Genomic DNA, 21,008 nt, shown 5'->3' on the forward strand with positions numbered 1-21,008 from the left:
AAAAATTAATCCATGGCTACCCATCTGATGTCTTTGTTACTGCTTTTGGACGAGGATCCTCTTAACTTCAATATTTTAATAATGGATCAGTTGTTTCATTTTTCTCCTTTGAGAGTATTGGATTGTATTATGACATATGATCAACTACTCTCATAGCTCAGTTGTTATTTGAGTGTGGGTACTTGATTCAACAGAGGCGGCCATTGAACATAGCTTGGCAAGTACTGGTTGTGCCAGTACACGTGCTATGGAAATATACTCGAAGAGTTTTAAGACTGCATGCTTTACATGGCTTGTGATATTTGTAATGACATGTATCTTTATCATGGTAGTACTCGTTATTCGTCTCACTTAATTGTTCTTATGAGGGAATTCTTTATATTTTCATAATAATATATGCTCATGATTTTTTAAATTTATTTTTTGGTATCATAAAAACTTCAATAGTAAATTTTAAAGGGAAGGGGTGTGGCCGGGATTGGAACCTGGAAATTGAGAGGCCTACTTTTGATTGTTTCGGTATATCACATGTTCATCGTTGGAAATAATTTTGAATGAATTTTAATTGAACCAATCACAATCTCAGCTTGAATAATTTGATTTTTTTCTTTTCAAGTTAGGTTTGAGTCCATCCAAAAAAATTAGTGAGTTTTAAAATGTTTGTAGGCTTGACTAGCTGTATTGTAAGGTGTCAGATAAGGTTTTTATCTAGTCAATATTCAAACTAGAGTGAGCTCAAGTACCTTTCATTGTGTTATCAACTACTTGCACATTTGTGCCTAGTCAACAGAGGAGAAAAAATGTTATTCCTTGTACACACGCACATTATGTTTAGTACATTTAATGAATAAAAAACAATTCTAATCAAAAAGAGAAAATGAAAAAAATAAGGTCTAGTTTGGCATCTCTAAAAAAATTCAAAAAGTCAGAAAGTCACTATTCTATTTAAATCACATCATCTTATTTAAGTCACATCACCTCTCTAACATATCATTTTAAACCTAATCCATACTCAATCCATATTTCATAAAAAGTTAAAAAGTACACTTGTTTAGATCATGCCAAACTATCCCTAAAAAGGTATGTGTGGTGTGGTTAACCTAGTTTCAAGCATTAGAAAACGCCAAAAAGATAGGTCTGCTTAGAAATGATAAATCACACAAGAAGAAGAAAGAGCAAAAAATCTATAAGTTTGATGGTTTATTTATAAAAAAAAAAAATAATAATAATAATAAAAAATGGCAGGTTTGACTAGAAATGACACAGACAAAAAACCGAAACTTTTTGTAGTGGATTAAACAAAAAAAAGACTGGTCTGACAAGAAATGATAAAACACACAAGAAGAAGAAAGAGCAGAAAAAAAGGCAGACAAAATTATAAATGCACCAGCCGGGAATCGAACCCGGGTCTGTACCGTGGCAGGGTACTATTCTACCACTAGACCACTGGTGCTCTTTATTGAGAGAAATTATCTGAAAAAATATTTCTATAAAAACAATTCGTGGTTTAGTTATTAAATCATTATTTGAGTTTTGAGTTGTACTTTGAGTTTTGAGTTATATTTTGAATTTTTTTGGGTTTATTTTTTTAATTTTTTAAAATTATTTTTTTTAAAATTTAATTTATTTTTTTAGGGTAAATATCTTTTATTGTAATTTTTTTTTGTGTGTATGCTGTATTTACTATATTTGTGTGCGGTATTTGTTTTAAATATTTGAAAATTTGAAAAATTTGTATTTTTTATTCTAAATATATAATTTTTATTTTAAATAATTTTTATTATTTTTTATTTTTTTAAATATTTTAATATTTTAAATATTTTTTTTATTTTTTTGGGAATATTATTTATTTATTTTTTTAAATATTTAATTAAAAAAAATTCTTTTAAATTTGAAATTTTTTTGGATTGCCTATATATATATAATCTAAATCATAACAAATTATGGGGGACTTATATGTAGGTCTTAATAAGTGAATTTTTCGTCAAATATTATTAAAAAAGTCACTAATTGTTAATTTTTAGTGACAGTTTGAAAATTTGTCACAAAAAATGTCATCAATTATAAGTTTTATAGTTTAATAAAATCGTTACAAAAAAGGTCACTAATTTTCAATTTTCATCGACATTTTAAAAAATTCGTCATAGAAAAACGTCACTAATTATAAATTTTAGTTACAATTTATAAAAATCGTGACAAAAAAAGTTACTAGTTGTCAATTTTTAGCAACATATGCAAAAAGGCGTCACAAAAAATTATTTTTAACGACGATTTTACTAGAACTTATTTTCAATAGGACTTGATGAGAATTAAATCTAATTATTAGGACCTATTGATAGTTTATCCACAAATAGTTTGGCCAAAACTTAAAAAAATAACAAAATGTTTTTCTTCAAAAAACAAAAAAAAAAAAAATTGAAAAAGTTAAAAACTAAAAAAAAATTTAAAGAACAAAATAAAAAAAATATTTGAATTTTTTTAAAAATAATTTTAAAAAGAATTTAGTTATAAGTTTTGTAAATAATTTTTAAATTAAATTTTGAATTGTGTGTTTAATTATAAATTTTAAAAAGAATATTTGTATCCAAATGATAACATTTAAGTTTTATACGCTGCGAAATTCTGTTACTGGATATACCAAAGATCACTGTGCATGGCACAGCTGGCTTGAACTTCCTTTGTGCAGCTTGCATATCTTGTGAACAAAAAAGAAGTTACGAAGATTGCATATCTTGTGAACAAAAAAGAAGTTACGAAGGGAAGAAAAAAAAAAGGTTATGTTGGATTGTTAATTCAAATCAATTTTTAATATGTGAGCTTGTGTATGACGTTTGGATACAATGTTTAAAAATTAATTTTGCATGCTAATTCAAATTACATTTTGAAAATCTGTTTGGCAGCTTGTATCTCCCTTTCAACGTTTCTGCCTTCTTCATCGTCTTTGCAACTTTCACATGAAGCTCATCTACATCAGTCCTTCAGATTCATCACGGGTGGCTTCTCTATATCAAACATCCGTACTTCAAATTCATCACGGGTGTTTCAGACTCATTTTATAAATAATGAATCCACTCAACCCACTCTGTACTGGTATCATATTTCACAAATCGACTGAGTTACGATTTGTGCGTTGCGGACGATTCTTATTATGGGCAACCAAACAACGACGACTGCGAGGTGAAATTACTCACAAATTTATTTACATATTTTGTTATAGGGAAATTATTTGAGAAATTCATCTTAATTTATTTTTAATTTTTTTCAGGTCAAATTTATCAATTTTATTGTCGAATTCGACGAGCAAACAGTGGCACATTCAATCAGTATACACATTCCGTCACCGGCGATAACTATTCAACTCTTACTGATCTGGTAAATAAATCCTTCATCCTCCATATGTTATCTGAAAATGATTTTATCTGTTATCTGAAAATGATTTCGGACGAGTCGATAAACGATTTCATTCTTCATCTTGAACTGTTTCAACTTTTTTGTTCTTCAAGAATAGTCAGTAAATCTATCTTCATCTGTTATGTATAAATGATTTCGGAGAAGTTGAAATCAGTTCCTAAATGGTTTATGAGAATTTGTAGAGGCGTATTTTCCATTTCAGATCGATTGTTGTTTTAAATTATGAACTATTTGAACCTTTGAACCTGAAGTGGCAGTGCCTGGGACACCCGGCCAGTCGTCCCCAGGTCATCCGGCCGGTCGACCGGCCGGTCAACCACCCGGTACTCCCACCTTGTTTTCCGGTTTTCCATTTCTTCGTTAATGGTTTGAATTGTTTGAACCTTTTATCAATCAGTTAATGGTTTGAACTGTGTAGTGCTTGGGACACCCGGTCGGTCGTCCCCCGGGTCATCCGGCCAGTCAACCACCCGGTCCTCTCACCTCTTCCGATTTTGTCTTTCGGTTTTCCATTTTTTCGTTAAAACCTACCGGTCTGTTTGAACCTACCGGGCTTTTTTACTGATTTTTTTTCCTTAATTTTTCTTTTACTGATTTGTTTCCTCCTATTTAACCACAATGTTAACTGATTTATTTTTTTTATTTGTGGTTATGTGTTACTGATTTGTTTCCTCCTATATAAACACAATGTTAATTATTTTTTTTTTATTTGTGGTTATATTTATGCTATATGAATGTTTTTTTTTGTGGTTATATTTATGTTATTTAAATTCAATTAATCTGCTACGTATTTTTTTCCTCGAAATAAAATCATTTGTTCTTTTTTCTTTATCTGTGTTCTCCTTCAAACCATTTTGACGCTGTTATTCTTTAGGGGTGGGCGTGGGTCGGTTGCGGCCATGGAACCTCCAATCCGCCATCCATCCGCCAGATTGGCGGATTGGAGAAAATCAATCTGCATCCGTCCGCCAATCTGGCGAATGTGGATTGAGCGGATTGGCGGTTTGGCGGATGGATGCGAATCGGTTTGGCGGTTTGAAATTTTATAAATTTCAACATAGTTCAACTTATACACTTCCTCAAAAAAAAAAAAAAAAAGTATTACAGTCAATGACTTAAAAAAGTATTACAATTATTGCATGTCTCATCTAAAGAAAGAAAGTTTGAAACTTTAGAATATCAAAATCACTGTATGCCTCATCCACATATTACAATCACAGCATGCCTTATCCAGATAAAGTATTACAATATGTGGTTCTTAAAATATAAAAACAATTCAAACCACCAAAACCATGAACATAGCAGTAGTAGAGATTGTATGTCTCTGTATTGTTACATTTATATATGTTTTTTAAAACAAAAATCAACCAGCATATATCATATTTTCTATTTATTACTTTTAGAGTTAGATTTAAAAACCAAAAAAAATAAATAAATAATACGTTTATTTTTTTTCAATTCAAAAAATATATTTAAGTTGAAAACTTTTTTTCAAAAGAATATTTAAACTCTTTTTCAATTGAAAACACAAACAAAATATTTAAACAAATTGAAAACACAAAGTCTTATAAATTATTAAGGGTGCTCGCAATTTGGCGGTTCGGTTGCGGCCAAAGAGACCTCAAATCCGTCATCCGTCCGCCAAATTGGCGGATTGGAGAAAATCAATCCGCAACCGTCCGCTCGTCATCACGCATCCGTCCAAAATGCGGCGGATCGGTTCGGTTTGGTTCGGTCGGTTTTGGCGGATCGATATATCCGCTGCTCACCCCTATTATTCTTGTATATCCATCGCAGACTACTTTAAAATACCCTGTTACGCTTGTATATCCATCCCAAACTAGTTTAAATATAATTTGTATGTTTATAGATGGATGGAAATAATTCCGATGACAATGAGAACACCAAAATGTAGACGCCCAGAATTGAAACGAAACTAATAAATATGTTGAGAGATGAGGTTAGAAACAATCAAACAACGGGCCGTACTACTTCATGGACAATTAGGCATTGGAATCATTATGCAAATCAGTTGCACAACATATATGGATTTCAGTCTACAGGTGTCAAGGTGCGCCAAAAATATCAGCGATTGAAAGCTGATTACCAGACATTTAAGCGACTGCAAGCACAGACTGGTTTGGGATAGGATCCTATTATAGGCACTGTTGTTGCACCCGATGAATTTTGGGATAAGGTTTTCCATTAATCTGTACTATTTTCTAATTTTATTTTAAACATTTCATGATATATACAGTGCTGAATTCTTGTTTTGTAATTGTTGTAGGCTAGCAGAAATGTGAAGAAGTTTAGGACAAAAGGGTTTGAATATTTTCAAGAAATGACAGAAATTGTTGAAAATTGTTGTGCCACAGGGGCCCTGTCTCGTGCATCCACACAAGGACCCCTTGACTTAGAAGAAGAAGATGACATGTTAAATAAATTTTGGAACGCTGATGCTGGTGGGAGTAATGCTGATGGGAGTAATGTTGCTGAGGCCATTCCTGTTGACTTATTCGGGGATGAGTATATGGATCCAGCAAAGGGCAAAGGTCACAAGAGGGGCCCTGCAACCAGCCAGACTGACAGTGGTCGTTCCAAAAAGTCACGATCAAGTGGGTTTGATGAAGTGTTCGTAGCTTTCACATCCTATGTACAAGCCAAAACAGGACATTCACGTGCACGAGAAAATGAGACTGAGGCTGTAAGTGCAGGTGGTTATGATTATTCCCTTGATACATGTCAAGATGCATTGCTTGAGCTTGGGGACATACCACCGTTGCAGTACGTTAGGTCACTGACACTGTTCAAGGATAAGGAATGGCGAAGGTTTTTTATGCGCACTCCTACCCATTTGCGTCTAGCCATGATCCTCGCTTTGCATTGAACTGAGAAGTTCTGTGTTGCTTGTGTTAGCAAATCTTCTTCGCTGAACTGTTTGATGATTTCATTATTCCTGATTTGGTTTTTCTTATTTTTTTTTTCATTCCATCATATCCTTTTTCCTTTTCTATGTTCATATGTTTTTTTTTTTGAACTTTTAAGTGTTTTCTGTTATATTAAAACTATGTTCTATTATTATAATATGACCATGTGTTAAATAAATTTTGTTCTCCTCTGAATTTTACTGTTTCACCAATAACGCTAACTATTACAGCATGAATAACATATTTTATAATTATGTTTTTACTGTGATGTAGACAAAGGCATATGTCATCCGACAGAGAAAACAATACAATGGAACTCTCATCAGAGGAGGATGAGGTTGTTGATGATTTTATGAATTTTTTGATGATTGCTTTAATGCATGACCATATCAACGCGTCAAGTAGTCGCCGACCGCAACGAACGTGTCCATTCAGAGGTGATGATTACATTTTCGGCCTATTAAATGGCCATCCAGAAACAATGATGAATATTATGCGAATGGATGCACAAACATTCATTTTATTGAAAGACACTTTACTCCATAATGGCTTTATCGATACTGAACATATGTATATCAGTATGGAGGAATCGCTTGGAATTTTTTTATACACTTTTGCACAAAATGATCGCCATTGAATAATGGCAGATAGATTTCAACACTCCATGGAAACAATTTGTCGGCACATAAAAATTGTTATGCAGGCATTGTGCAAGCTTTCATAATCGGTTATCAAACCACGTAACCTAGAGGACATATCGAGAAAAATTTTAAATGACAGGAGGTTTTTTCCCTAGTTCAAGGTACGAACAGTATGACTGTCCTGTAAGTTTGTTCATATCAATAAGTGCTAATAAATATTATTATTTTTTATTATGAAAGTAATATCGAAGTTTGTTTCGCTTTTAATATCAAACAAATATCTGTCAATTAGGATTGTGTCGGTGCTATCGATGGCACATTGGTGGATGCATGGGTCCCTACTTCAAGACAAAATACATTCCGCGGTCGGAAAGCAACGGTATCGCAAAATGTACTCGCAGCTTGCGACTTCGATATGTTGTTCATATTTATTAATTCTGGATGGGAAGGTAGCACTCACGACAATGCTATTCTGCTTAACTCTATTACACGAGCTGATCTACAGTTCCCACACCCACCCAATGGTGACTGTCCCTGAATAACATACGGTACACTTTTTTCCTTGTCTGTTTTTGTACATATCAATTGACAGAACTGTGTATTCATTATTTACATGTAGGCAAGTACTATTTAGTTGATGCTGGTTTCACGAACATGCCTGGATTTCTTGCCCCATTTCGGTCTCAACGGTATCACTTGCAAGAGTTTCGTGGCCATCGTTATGCAGGACCTAAGGAATTGTTTAACCATCGACATTCGTCATTACGCAATGTCATAGAAAGAACATTTGGTGTTTTGAAGAAGTGCTTCCCAATATTGCGGTCCATGCCAAATTACAAGTCTACACGACAAGGGCCTATCGTGATTACATGTTGTGTAGTGCACAGTTGGATCTGTTTGCATGCAGTTATGGATCCATTCTTTATGGAAGCTGATAATGAAATAGCCGCAGAAGCAGAAGCAGACGGGCTTGTTGGAGACCAAGATGACTACGTTGGCATGTCACAACATGGGTTAACGTCCCAATCGAACGTTATGGATGCAATTGCTACTGCTATGTGACAAAATCATTTTCACCATGCATAGAAAAGGGATGTGAACAAGGCAAGTAAATGTCGTACTGACTACTGGTTGTGAATGCGTAATTATTTGGTAAATTATTTCAGTCATTATGACATCGTTACTACATAACTTCGCCCTTCCTTGTTTGTTTCTGTGATTTACTGACTTCTTTTATCTTCTTGTAGGATAACTAATACTGAGGACAACGATTGAGCTAAATGGCAATGAAACGAAATAAAACACAAACATCATCGCATGGGCAATGAAGATAATGGTTTTCGCATATCATTGTGTACTTAAATATGTTGTTCATGCAATGTGTAATATGCAATTTTATGTATAGTCTAGCAAAGACAATTTAATATGTTGTTATTAATATGTAATGTGTTTCTTAGTAACTTTCATAAATAAATATGTTGTCATTAAATTAAATGTGGTGGTGGCAGATGGGTGGTGGGTGGTGGGTGGTACGTGGGTGGTGGTAATGGGTGGTGGGTGGTGGTGGGTGCCAGATGGGTGATGGGTGGTAGGTGGTGATGGGTGGTGGTGGCAGGTGGGTGGTTGGTGGTGATAGGTGGTGGTGGTGATAAGTTCACCATTTAAAAGTATGACAAATAAATAATAATAATAATAATAATAATAATAATAATAATAATAATAATAATAAATAAAATAAAATAAAATAAAATAAAATAAAAAAGTAAATTATATTTTATTGTTTTATATCGCCCGATTTTATAGCAAAATATTATTTTATATGAAGAATGTGTAAAAATTCGCTGGGTACATCTTAAAGTAAGGGTGTATAATTTGTGTAAACACTGAGGTATTCTTTTTAATTTTCTGTACAGAAGTTTATAATAACTTTTTTTTTTCCTTTTCATTAAAAAAAAGAATGTTTATTATTAAATATTATTAAATTGTAACTTGTTTTATTTAATTTCAGAACATTAATTTAGTTTTATATTATAATTAATGCAGAAAAATTATTTAATAATTGTGTAATTTTTATTCATTTTATTCAAATGAAGGATTTCGTAGACATTTATGAATTACTATTTATTAATTTCTGTACAAATAATTTTTTCAATGCATAATCTTTTTGCACAGATTGTTATAACATTATAACTATGTAATTAAATGATTCCAAAAAAAACCCGTCGTTGTTATTCATTACGTGAATAGAAAAGTTTATAACAAAATAACAAAAGTAAAACAATCACAACAAAACTCACCAAATAAATAACCAAAACAAAAAAAGTGAAAAAAATATAACCACCATATCTGTGAACCATTTTACTTGATTTTTAAACAAGTTAAGCATCATTGTCAGGTGGTGTTGGAGGTGAAGGGAAATGCTGATGGTACAGCTGAGTGACTCGATGGTCAATCAGATCAATGCGGTTCCTTGTCAGTTCAGCGCGTCTCTCTGAGTCAACACGAAACTCACCAAATTGATGAATTAGTGAGTTTTGAGCGGTGGCAATTTCATCGAACCGAGTACCAAATTCATCAAACCGAGTACCCAATGTATTGAGCTGATTAGCCATTTGTTGTTCCCATTGTAGGCGCTGATTGTACCGTTCTTTGTTCCAAAGTTAAATAATCAGTCCAGTAATAGGGTTGTTCATTTGGTGGCATGGCATTGTCATTGAGTTCTTCCTCATTAGGTATTGGTTGATTTTCAAGATTAATAGAGCCCATCAAGGTGTCAGCACCACCAGCTCGGGTCAGTGTATACTCAGAAATTAGTGAAGTGATTCTGATCCATCATTCACCTTCAAGGTTCACATCATGGGCTTTGAAAATTATGGTTAACAAAGCTCCAAACGGTAGTGACCGGCCACTCAGAGTATCCAATTTTGCAAGCATCATTTGTTTTAGTAATATAAAGCATAAATCTAATTTTTGTCCTATTTCAAAACAATATAACAAGTAAACTTGAAAACATGAAACACTATTATAATGTCCTTTTTTGGGAGTGATATTTTCAACTATCCATCGATGGAGAATACGAAGGTGAGGTTTTAAATGGCTGACTTGTAAATTAGTGCCGCTAAATCAGTTGTCACAAATTGTGGTATAAATCTGAGTGACATCATCAACAATTTTTTCTAATGCGGCCTCATTTTGAAAATAACATTGTAAATCTCCTGTTTCGACTCTAATAATTTGTGCAAAACGACGGAGAGAGAGTGTGATCCTTTTCCCCTTAACATAAGAGGTAAGACTGAACGATTCATTTTGTTGGTCACCCAGTGTCAAGTGAACATAAAATAACCGTAGAAGACGGGGATATATCTTTTTGGCTAATTATTTAATGGTAGCCATCCCATTGTATCTAATTTGCCAAGTAAGAGTGAATCATATTTAGAAGGTAGTTTTACGTTTCTCCCCGTAATAATTGGTCGAGTAATGAAATGTTCATAAGCTTGTTCATAATGATATGTTGCAAAATCATTAGTTGGATAGCCATCATGTTGTTTCTGTGGTGGTGGTAAAAGGTTTGAGGATTCACCAAGTTTGGGCCTGGTTCGTTTTGTTCTTGGTATGATTGTTCTTGGCATGATGACTGCAAAAGTGAAAGAAAATTATATATTACAACATATGAGAGGTAAAAAATATGTATGAAAAATATATCAACCAATAGTACATTTTTGTGCATACAAACTTATTTTTATGTAAAAAATAAATATAAAAAAATTTGGTGACAAAATTTAATTGGGCAAATGCCATAGAAACAGATTTTTATAAAATAAAAAAAAAAACCATAGGGAATGATATTTCTCATTTATATTGGGTTTGTTTCATTCAGTTTATGATAACTTAGAAATTGATAATCAGAAAAATAAATGATAGTGTAACAAAATTAGAACAGAAATCAGAAAAATATAACAGATGAAAATGGAACAGATATGAAACAAAGCGAACAGATACGGAGGTGGAATGGTGACTGGGCCGGGATGACCAGCCGGATGTCCTGTGGGATGACCGGCCGGTTGTCCTCCTCTTCCCTCCCTCACTCCCTCTGAAGCTAATGTCTGAAGGTAATATCTGAAGCTAATATGAAGATGAACTAGCATCAAAACTAACCTGTAAATTATGGAAGTGGAGAAGGAGGACCTAATGAGATGGTGGATATGCTTCTATTTCTCTAATTTTTATTTTCTGATATAACTGGAGAAGGTGTTTCTGAGATGGTGAAGTTGGTGTGGTAAACGGAATGAGATTCAGATTTAATAGAAAGGGTGAGGTTCAAAAGGTTCAGTTTGGATTTTTTTTTATTTACTTTTTATTTGTTAAATATTATTTGATTTTAATATTATTACTTTTTATATATATATCAAATCCGTGTACTAAGTACACAGCTGTAGCCTCTCCTTTTTTTTTACCTCAGTGTTGAACACACAGCTATGAAACAATAAGGGGTAGGTAATAAGTAAGTGAAATTACTATCTTACCCTTTATATTTTGTTCTATGTAGTCACTTTCCATTTAAGTCAAGGGGGGCATAATAGTCATTTTGTATGTCAATCCCACAATTATATGAGCTCAACGGGTACAATAATGCATTGCATTTCTGTTGCCACATATGGACGAAATTCATAACATGTAATAAATGGAAAAAAAAATTGATAATGTTTTGTAAGATTTACGTTATGATTTGTATTTTAAAATATTAAATTTAGTGTATTTATTCCTTCTTTATTAATATGTATTTTCAAAAGTTGTTGACTTTAACAAAATGTTAGAAAAAAAATTAAAAACGTATTTTACAAATGAATTGATAGAAAAATTAATTGGCAGAAAATAATTGACATAGGTTTATTTTAAAATGAAAAAATTATTTCGAAAAAACAATTATTCAAAAAAATTACAAAATAAAAAATTAATTGACAAAAAAAATCAATTTTTAATTTCAGTAATTTAAAAATAGTTTGGTTATTATTGTTGATAAAAAATATGGATATCGATATATGAGTTATGTGTTTGATGATAAATTATTGGTTGAATTAAGTTTTGAAAACTATTTTCAAAACACATCACCAAACAAATTTTCACCTTTAACATGTCACATCAAACTTTCAAAACTTAATTCAAAATACATCTTCAAAACACAATTCAACACTGTGTGAGTGATTTTCTGATCACAATGCCTGCTTAATAATCAGCTAGAGAGCACCGGCAGAATAGATGGCTTCAGCTAACCTGTAACAGAAAGAGAAGTCTCCGGCGGTGGTTCAACCACCCGGGGGTACTCCGACGATCAAGTTAGTATATCTCTCAAAGATAAATCAAGTGCTAAACTCACAGGCTTGAGTATCAAAAGCATAAAATTGCGTACCTTAGACCCACGGGGGTGCCTTTCTTTTATAGCCAACATAAACCTAGTCCCACTAGAAACTTGACTTCTATGAACTCCCATTCAGTACTTACTTTGGATTTCACAAGAGATAAAGATAAACTCCCTAAGAGCTTTATCCTTATCTTAGTTAAGTCTCTTTTTTACTCTAGGACTCTTGTCCTTTATCTTTTATCCTCTTATCTCGGATTCCGATATCCTCGGACATAACCTCGGCCTCGCCGAGATTACCTCGGCGTCTCGACCAGGACACGTGGCACCTCGGCTGACACGCCGGTGTCACTTTGCCACGTGTTGGTACTCAGAAAATATATCCCCACAACTGCCCCTTAGGTTCTATTACCTCGGCATTCTAAGGTGATGGAACCTATATCTGTATTTTTTTCCAGTAAATCGACTTAAAATTTGAGTGCCGAAATCATTCATTTCAGGCCGACATGCTTTCCCTAAAAAATCAAGATTTTTAAGGACCTTCTTACGCGCATGAGCTGTCATGCACTTCAACCCAACCGTTTTAGCCTTGCGTTTCCCTCTTACTGGTCCGTACACGTGACGCGCCTGTTAGCCGCCTCTTTCTTCATGTGCGCCGTCTGACGCCCTCGTTCTTCTAGGCGTATTGATTGCTTTTGCCGCCGTTTCTGTTTAATCAAAAACTTTTTCCCTTTTTTCCGTCTCTTCACTTTTTCATTTCGAATCTCCTGTTATCTCTTTCTAGCTTTCGAAACCCTCCATCGCTCAAGCTTTCAAAGCTCTGCAACCTTCTCCATTCTCCCATTCCGGCGAGATTTCCACCGGTCTTCTACTCCTGCAACCGTTGTAGGACATCGGCAAATCCCTTTCCAGCTTCCCTTTTTCTGGTAAGCTACTGTTCTTTTCGTTTTTCATTTCCCTGATGTTTCTTCTTTCTCGCTGTCGCCATTACTGTACTGTTTCAAGCTTTTTTAATTCATAAATCGTACATCTGAATGCATTCATCCCTAATTTTGCCTTTGCCCACATTTTGAACACACGCACTGTTTCACCACTTCTTTGCACTTTTGCCACTTTTCTTGGCCATATACTCTTGTATTCTTCATGTTCTTGATAGCCCATCTTAATTCTTGTTTCTGAAACTTCGTTTTTGTTTTCTGTTTTTTGCATCTTTTCCAAATTCTTGCTTTCAATCCGTGTTTCCATAGATTTAGGTCTGGGATTTGTCTGTAGAACCCATAACTTAGAAAAAAAAACTGAAACCTGCACCTACCTTATTGTTTGCCGAGGTCCCAATAACCTTTCAAAAACATCTTCTGAGACCCACCTTCTAAGATTAAGCCAATATCATGAGTATGTGGAAACATAGGGTAAACACCCCCTCCAAACTAGAATACTTTTAGACAGGAGTTTGAAGTCCCAGTCGATGTCAATCTGAGGTTGGCTAGGGATGATGACTCCATCATGCCTACCGAAAACTCCATGCCCTTCCCTGTAGTCGCCTTTATAGAGTGTGGACTTCGGCTTCCATTAAACATTCTGTTTCGTGAGGTTCTCCATTACTATAAGTTGAACCCCATGCAACTGGCAATCAATTCCTATCGAGTGATCTTTGGTATTATAGCCCTAGCTAAACGGGAAAACGCTAACCCTTGCCGACATCCAATTTTGCTATACCATGTATGGCCTTAACTTGAAAGAAAAAGGCTACATTTGTTACCTTAAGCCGAGATCCACAGAATTCAAAATTGTAGCCGACCTTCCAGACTCCAACAAAGGAGCTGGTGATGATTATCTCATTACCTCGGGGAACTGGGAGTTCGCCCCAGATGAAGATCTCCATCTCTTCCCTCTCCCACGATCAATCTTTATAGAGGGTAATGGTAAGAGCCCTGCATTCATACTTGTTTTACTTTTAAAGTCTTCTATATTTTATCTGTTTTTTAATGTCTGCTTTGCCTTTACTTTTGCAGTTCTGCCTCAGCCGCCAAAAAACTTTCGCCAATCCTTTGTTCCCAGCAAGGATTTAAGGAAATTACTGGACCTGCCAGTTCAGAAGTGAAAGGCCCCCCTGCTTCTCAACTTCATCCCAACATACAAATCAGCTCTCCCCGACGTCCCCAGGAAAAAGAAGAAGAAGAGCTTATCTCCTCCCTCTGCTACAACTCTTCCAACTGCATCAATATCGTGAACAGACCAAGGATCAACCTCTGATCCAGCTAAACAACCGTCGTCCTCGGCTCCATACCTCATTCCACCATCCCAAAGAAAGCGTCGCCGACGTCTTGTTCTTACAACTGATATGGGTCGCGCAAAGCCAGTTGCTAAAGACCTCCTAGCCAACATTCCATCATCCATTGACGAACAACCAACACAAACCCAACCTCCAGCAAAACCAAAAAGAATAAAAAAGGCTCAACCAAAGGCCAAGGTAGCTCAGGTGGAGTCTGAAGACACTCTGTCTATCTCAAAGTTGGCTGAGAGTGATAAATCTCAGCCTTCTACTGGGAAGAGGTGCTCTGAGTCTCAACCATCAAAATCACAACAACCAAAAAAGTCGAGGTCTTCCTCTGTCACAACTTCGGGATCAAAAAAGCCCGATGCCCCCTAGGCCCCCACCATTACTTTGGAAGACAAGCCTGTTATGGCAAATGATAGTGCTGATGATATAAACGTCGGCGTCGCACTCAGTACGCCCTGCTTCTTCCAGGCGATCTGGAGCGAAACGCTCAGTATAGTGAATATGAGAACTATGCTCTAATGTTACAGCACTTTGTTAACGTCTTTCACTTGGTAAATTTTTCTTTCTCTTTATTTCACGCTTTGAATATTCTTTAACTCCTCTGTTTTCTTTCAGGCCATCCAGCATGCCCACTCTTTCTCAATGCAGTCTTTTGAGAACAGGGAGATGCTTGTCGAGATGAAGAGGGAGGTCTCCAGCCTCCAAAAGACCAACAAAGGCCTCCAGTCAAAAATGAAAAAACTGGAAGATCAAGCCGAAGCTGCAATTAAAGCTCAGAATAATGCCGAAGAGAAGACTGAGGCTGCTGAGACTATCAGAAAGGTGGCTGAGTCTCAAAGGAGAGAGGCCGAGGAAAAAATGGCCCAAGTTGAGAAAGAGCTTCAGGAGGCCTTTGCCACCAAAGAAGCTGAAATCAAAGACGCTGACGAAAAGGCGTACTCACAGGGTATGGCCGACGTTACTGAGGCCTATGAAAAACAAGTGAAGGAGGCATGCAACAAGGGTTTCACCCTTGGTTGGATGTCCCTTTTGAAAAAACTTAATATTCCTGATAACTTTCCATTGCGGAAGGCCAACGCCATTCCCTTGCCATTTCCACCAGTCCCAATTCCAAGTGAAGATGTCGGCGAATCTGATGCTGAGGATGAGGCCGAGGAGGAAGAGGATGAGGCTTTGATTAGAAAATCAAAAGATGCTGATGGGGCCAAGTCCCCTCTTCAGAATGAGCAAGTCCTAGACTTGACTCAAGATAAAGAAGGTGATTTGGTTCCCATAGAAGCTGTTCTTGAGATTGTACCAGCCAACATCCCTTCTGAGGTTAAGACGGTTGAAGAAACTCTTCAAGAAATTGACGCCGAGATAGCGGCAGAGAAGGAGGCCGAGGTGGTATTTGATCTTCAAATTCAACAATCTGGCGGAGAGGAGCCTCAGCTCTAAGTCTTCTTCTTACTTGTATCTTCTTGCTTCTTTATCTTAGGGAACAATGTATGTTCTTTGTATGGCCAATGTGTCCCCCTTTTTTCTTTGAATGTTAATACAACTTTTCTCTTTTATTGAATACTTGTACTCCTGTCTTCTCTTTTTTATCTTTGTATGATTCTATACTTAGAATATTTTGCATATATCGCATGTACTCCTTCTTCTTTGTGCAATCCTCTCGGGGTAACACACCTCGGTTATGCTACCCGATACTTTACCTCGGCAAGTTTCTTGTGTCTGGTTTATCTTCAACTTGTAAATTGTCCACAAATTTCAACAAGTGGTAAATAATGAGTTCGACTTAACTTAACTTGTAAATTGTCCACAAATTTCAACAAGTGGTAAACAATGATCTCGGCTTTAACTTATAAATTGTCCACAAATTTCAACAAGTGTTTAGCAATACTTTTTGGTTTAACCAACTTGTAAATTGTCCACAAATTTCAACAAGTGGTAAACAATGATCTCGGCTTAACTTGTAAATTGTCCACAAATTTCAACAAGTGTTAAGTAATATTTTTCGGTTTAACCAACTTGTAAATTGTCCACAAATTTCAACAAGTGGTAAACAATGATCTCAGCTTAACTTAACTTGTAAATTGTCCACAAATTTTAACAAGTGTTACGCAATATTTTTCGGTTTATCCAACTTGTAAATTATCCACAAATTTCAACAAGTGGTAAATAATGATCTCGGCTTAACTTAACTTGTAAATTGTCCACAAATTTCAACAAGTGTTAAACAATATTTTTCGGTTTAACCAACTTGTAAATGGTCCACAAATTTAATAAGTGGTAAACAATGATCTCGGCTTAACTTAACTTGTAAATTGTCCACAAATTTCAACAAGTGTTTAGTAATACTTTTGGTTTAACCAACTTGTAAATTGTCCACAAATTTCAACAAGTGGTAAACAATGATCTCGGCTTAACTTAACTTGTAAATTGTCCACAAATTTCAACAAGTGTTAAGCAATATTTTTCGGTTTAACCAACTTGTAAATTGTCCACAAATTTCAACAAGTGGTAAACAATGATCTCGGCTTAACTTAACATGTAAATTGTCCACAAATTTCAACAAGTGTTAAGCAATATTTTTCGGTTTATCCAACTTGTAAATTGTCTACAAATTTCAACAAGTGGTAAACAATGATCTCGGCTTAACTTAACTTGTAAATTGTCCACAAATTTCAACAAGTGTTAAGCAATACTTTTCGGTTTAACCAACTTGTAAATTGTCCACAAATTTCAACAAGTGGTAAACAATGATCTCGGCTTAACTTAACTTGTAAATTGTCCACAAATTTCAACAAGTGGTAAACAATGATCTTGGCTTAACTTAACTTGTAAATTGTCCACAAATTTCAACAAGTGTTTAGCAATACTTTTCGGTTTAACCAACTTGTAAATTGTCCACAAATTTCAACAAGTGGTAAACAATGATCTCGACTTAACTTAACTTGTAAATTGTCCACAAATTTCAACAAGTGTTAAGCAATACTTTTCAGTTTAACCAACTTGTAAATTGTCCACAAATTTCAACAAGTGGTAAACAATGATCTCAGCTTAACTTAACTCGTAAATTGTCCACAAATTTCAACAAGTGTTAAGCAATTATTTTTTTTCCCTCTGCCCCCTTAATGCGAGCCTAAGTTGCACTTGGGTTCGCATTATACATGTATTCCAGAGATAATGTCAAGTATCTTGAAAACAGAACTGAATCTTTATTTATTTATTTCAGCAAATGGCCAAGGAACAAAGGAATTTTAATGATAGAAAAATTTCAAAGTACAAGCGTTCCATGATCTAGGCAATTTTTTGCCCTCTTTATCTCCAAGCCGATATGCCACATTTCCCAGTACCGAGATGATCTTATAGGGTCCTTCCCAATTTGGGCCAAGCTTGCCCTCTCTGGGATCCTTCTTGTTGTCAACAACTTTTCTTAGGATAAGGTCACCACTCTGAAATTCTCTTGAATTGACCTTCTTGTTGTATGCTTTGGCAAGCTATTGTTGGTATGCTGCAAGCTGAACTGCAGCTTTCTCCCTTCGTTCTTCCAGAGGATCTAGCTCTCGGGCTAAGAGAACATCATTAGTTTCGTTTTCTACTCCTTGGGTTCTGATTCCAGGGATGCCGATCTCCAGTGGAATGACTGCTTCTGTGCCATAAGCCATGGCAAAGGGGTTTCCTCAGTTGATCTTTTCGGTGTAGTCCGATATGCCCTAAGTACATTGGGCAGTTCGTTTACCCATTTTCCTTTTGCTGCCTGCAGCCTCTTCTTTATTCCATCCAAGATTACTTTGTCGGATGCCTCTGCTTGCTCATTGCTTTGGGGAAAACTTGGTGTTGAGAAGTAGTTCTTGATCTTGAATTTTTGCACAAAAGTTCTTCATCCCCATCCTGGACAAGGATTTTCTTTAGTGCCTCTTTGCTCTTCTCGACTGTCTTCTTGCCAACGTCTTCTAGGGCTTGTATGTCTTCTTCTTCAATTTCTGCCTTTTCTGGCTCTCGAACGCTGCAAGTAGACTTCATTGCTGCCATGGAGTAACTTTTTACCTGTAGCTGATCACCCCTGATTTCTTCTATCCTATGCTCTGTTGGGAATCGCAACAGTTGATGCAATGTTGAGGGAATTGCCCCAATCGCATGCAACCATGGTCTTCCCAAGATGATGTTGTATGGGGAGGGTGTGTCGATGACGGTGAATTCTGTCTTGATTTTCCTGGTGCTAGCCTATACCTCCAAGCTTACTGTTCCCAGTGGCCATGTCGGCGTTCCATTGAACCCGACCATTGGGCCGTTGGATCGTTCCATGTCATATGGGTGAAGGCCGAGCTCCTTGTAACATCGGATGTACATGATGTCACAAGAGCTTCCTTGGTCAATCAAGATGCGTTTCACTTGGCACTCCCCAACTTGGAGGGATACTACCAAGGCATCATTGTGCGGTTGCTGGACCATCTCTAGGTCGGCTTCAGTGAAGGTTTTCATCGGTCCCTGGTACTGTTCTGCTCGATGTCTTTTCTCTCCGACTTGATAGACATGTTGTAGGTGTTTTACCTTCTGGGTTTCTTCTTGGATTTTGTTTTTGTTGACCTTTGAGTGGATTACGTTGATTACCCGAGGTCCTCCTGCCTGTGGCTATTGTGCTGGGGGAGGTGGGGCTGCTGGTGCTTGAGGCAATCTCACCCGTTCTTCCCTTGTTCTGGTTTTATCAACAAGGTCTCTCAGATGTCCTTGTCTTACCAGGTCTTCCAAATATATTTTTAGGTCTCTGCAACCCTGAGTCGTATGTCCATCTGCATTATGGTAGGCACAATGCCTACCAATGTTTCTTCCCATAAACTCTCCTGGAGTCCTTTCTGGCATTCTGAAATAGGGCTGGTTTCGAATTTGATCCAGGACTTTGGAAATTGGGATCCAGAACACGATTGTTACTGCTTGTGTGGCCCTTAGTTCTGCCTCTTGCCTGCCCGTTCCATTATTACCTCGGCCTCGCTTCGGCGAGCCGTTCCCTTTCTCCTGTTTTATCTCCCTATTCGCCGATGTGTCTTCTTCGGCTCTGGCATACTTCTCGATTCTTGCCATGAGCTCTTCCATGCTTTTTGGCAAAGTTTTTGCCAAAGATTTCCGTAGCGGACAATTGTCTTTTAGGCCATTCTTGAATGACACGACCGTTACCTCTTGGTTGCAATCAGGTATTCGATTGAACATCTCGTAATACCTTTTTTGCGTAGGCCCTAAGTCCTTTATCCTTGGTGATTTTTAAAGCCATCAGTGCGTCGACCCTCAAGGGCTGCAATTTATTTGTCACGAACCTGGCCACGAACATCTCGGCCAGGCCTTCCCAAGTCTTTATGCTTCCTTTCGGTAGTTTATGGAACCAATCTGATGCAATTTCCCCGAAGGATAAGGGGAATACTTTGCAGAGCAACGGCTCGTTCCCACTATATAACGCCATTAAATTCAGGTATAGTCCAACGTGAAAGTTGGGAGCTGACTTGCCATCATATATTTAGAACCTCGGCATACTGAATCTCTTTGATGCTTCAAATTTGTCCAGTTCCACCGAGAATGGTGTCTTCGGCTTAACAGAGGAAGTTACCTCGGCTTCAGCATTCTGTTGTTTCCTCTTGAGGTAATCTCTCAAGTCTTCTTTACTCCTCCTTGGAGCTCGGCTATCTTTGAACTTCAATCTTTTCTGCACACTACTTTGAGCCTCGTGGTGGGCTCGTTTTGATCTCTCTCCATGTGTCGTGTCAAAGCAGAGCGCCTGCCCTTGGACATGCCGATGTTCTTTGGGCTCTGGGTCCTTCGTGTGATACGTCCTTCGGGACTCCTCTCGTCTCGACTCCTCTCGTCCGACTTCCCTGGAAGGTTAGTGAGAGTGCCTTCCGCTCTTGGTGTGTTGAGGGACTTCGGAGATTGTTCTTCTTCCCCTCTTCTGGGTATTAATTGCTGGCATCGGCGTATCCTGCAGCGGGTATGGTGACTGCATGACATTGTTTTGCATCATGAAGTTAATGACTGACTGTAGGTCTGCCAACTTGTTTGCCAATTCTTTTACTTCTTCATCCCTCCGTAGGCACCTATCCCTCCATACCTGAAGGTTATCTTCGTTATAGTACTTGCCTTGGTCTGTCCTCTTCGAAGTGTCGCCCTCCTGGCCGACGTCTTTCTCTCCGTGGCCCTAGTCGTGAGTTTCTGCATTATGGTTGTCTCCTTCAATGTCAAGGTCAATTGGTTTGCCACTCCCAACGGGAGTGTCGCCCCCAATGTTTTCCTTCTGCCCGTTACTGGCCATCTATTCTTCCTCATTTCTCACTGACGGCGCCAAATTGTGTAAGTGATTTTTTGATCACACTGCCCGCTTAATAATCAGTTAGAGAGCACCGGCAGAATAGATGGCTTCA

The 21,008-nt window shown here is 36.8% G+C and overlaps 3 protein-coding genes and 1 non-coding gene across 11 annotated transcripts in view; 3 read left to right on the forward strand and 1 right to left on the reverse strand.

The window, feature by feature from the left end:
* LOC114260019 (uncharacterized) overlaps nt 1–6,506 on the forward strand; it is a 24,322-nt gene extending 17,816 nt beyond the window's left edge. For 7 of the 8 annotated variants that reach the window (XM_082899465.1, XM_082899467.1, XM_082899464.1 and 4 more), the window contains one exon: nt 179–419. In XM_082899465.1, the coding sequence (XP_082755591.1) occupies nt 179–355 (177 nt within the window). In that variant the 3' untranslated portion in view covers nt 356–419. Of the gene's footprint in view, nt 1–178; nt 420–2,900; nt 3,178–3,265; nt 3,373–5,786 lie in introns of those variants that run through there. The other variant, XR_014346940.1, reaches the window with a different exon arrangement.
* Nucleotides 1–21,008, forward strand: part of LOC145804687 (rhomboid-like protein 15) — a 140,035-nt gene that overhangs the window by 3,472 nt on the left and 115,555 nt on the right. The gene's annotated exons all lie outside the window — the stretch shown is intronic.
* Nucleotides 1,383–1,453, reverse strand: TRNAG-GCC (transfer RNA glycine (anticodon GCC)). Its single transcript has one exon. It is a non-coding gene; the product is annotated as a tRNA-Gly (tRNA).
* Nucleotides 5,357–8,041, forward strand: LOC145803777 (uncharacterized). The gene is made up of 5 exons (XM_082897117.1): nt 5,357–5,482; nt 5,699–6,240; nt 6,612–6,675; nt 7,272–7,503; nt 7,599–8,041. Exons 1-5 carry the CDS (start codon nt 5,357–5,359, stop codon nt 8,039–8,041), a joined length of 1,407 nt encoding a protein of 468 aa, XP_082753243.1.

The sequence above is a fragment of the Camellia sinensis genome, chromosome 12, assembly GCF_055761805.1.
Source record: "Camellia sinensis isolate YWXY chromosome 12, ASM5576180v1, whole genome shotgun sequence".
NCBI classification, from domain to species: domain Eukaryota; kingdom Viridiplantae; phylum Streptophyta; class Magnoliopsida; order Ericales; family Theaceae; genus Camellia; species Camellia sinensis.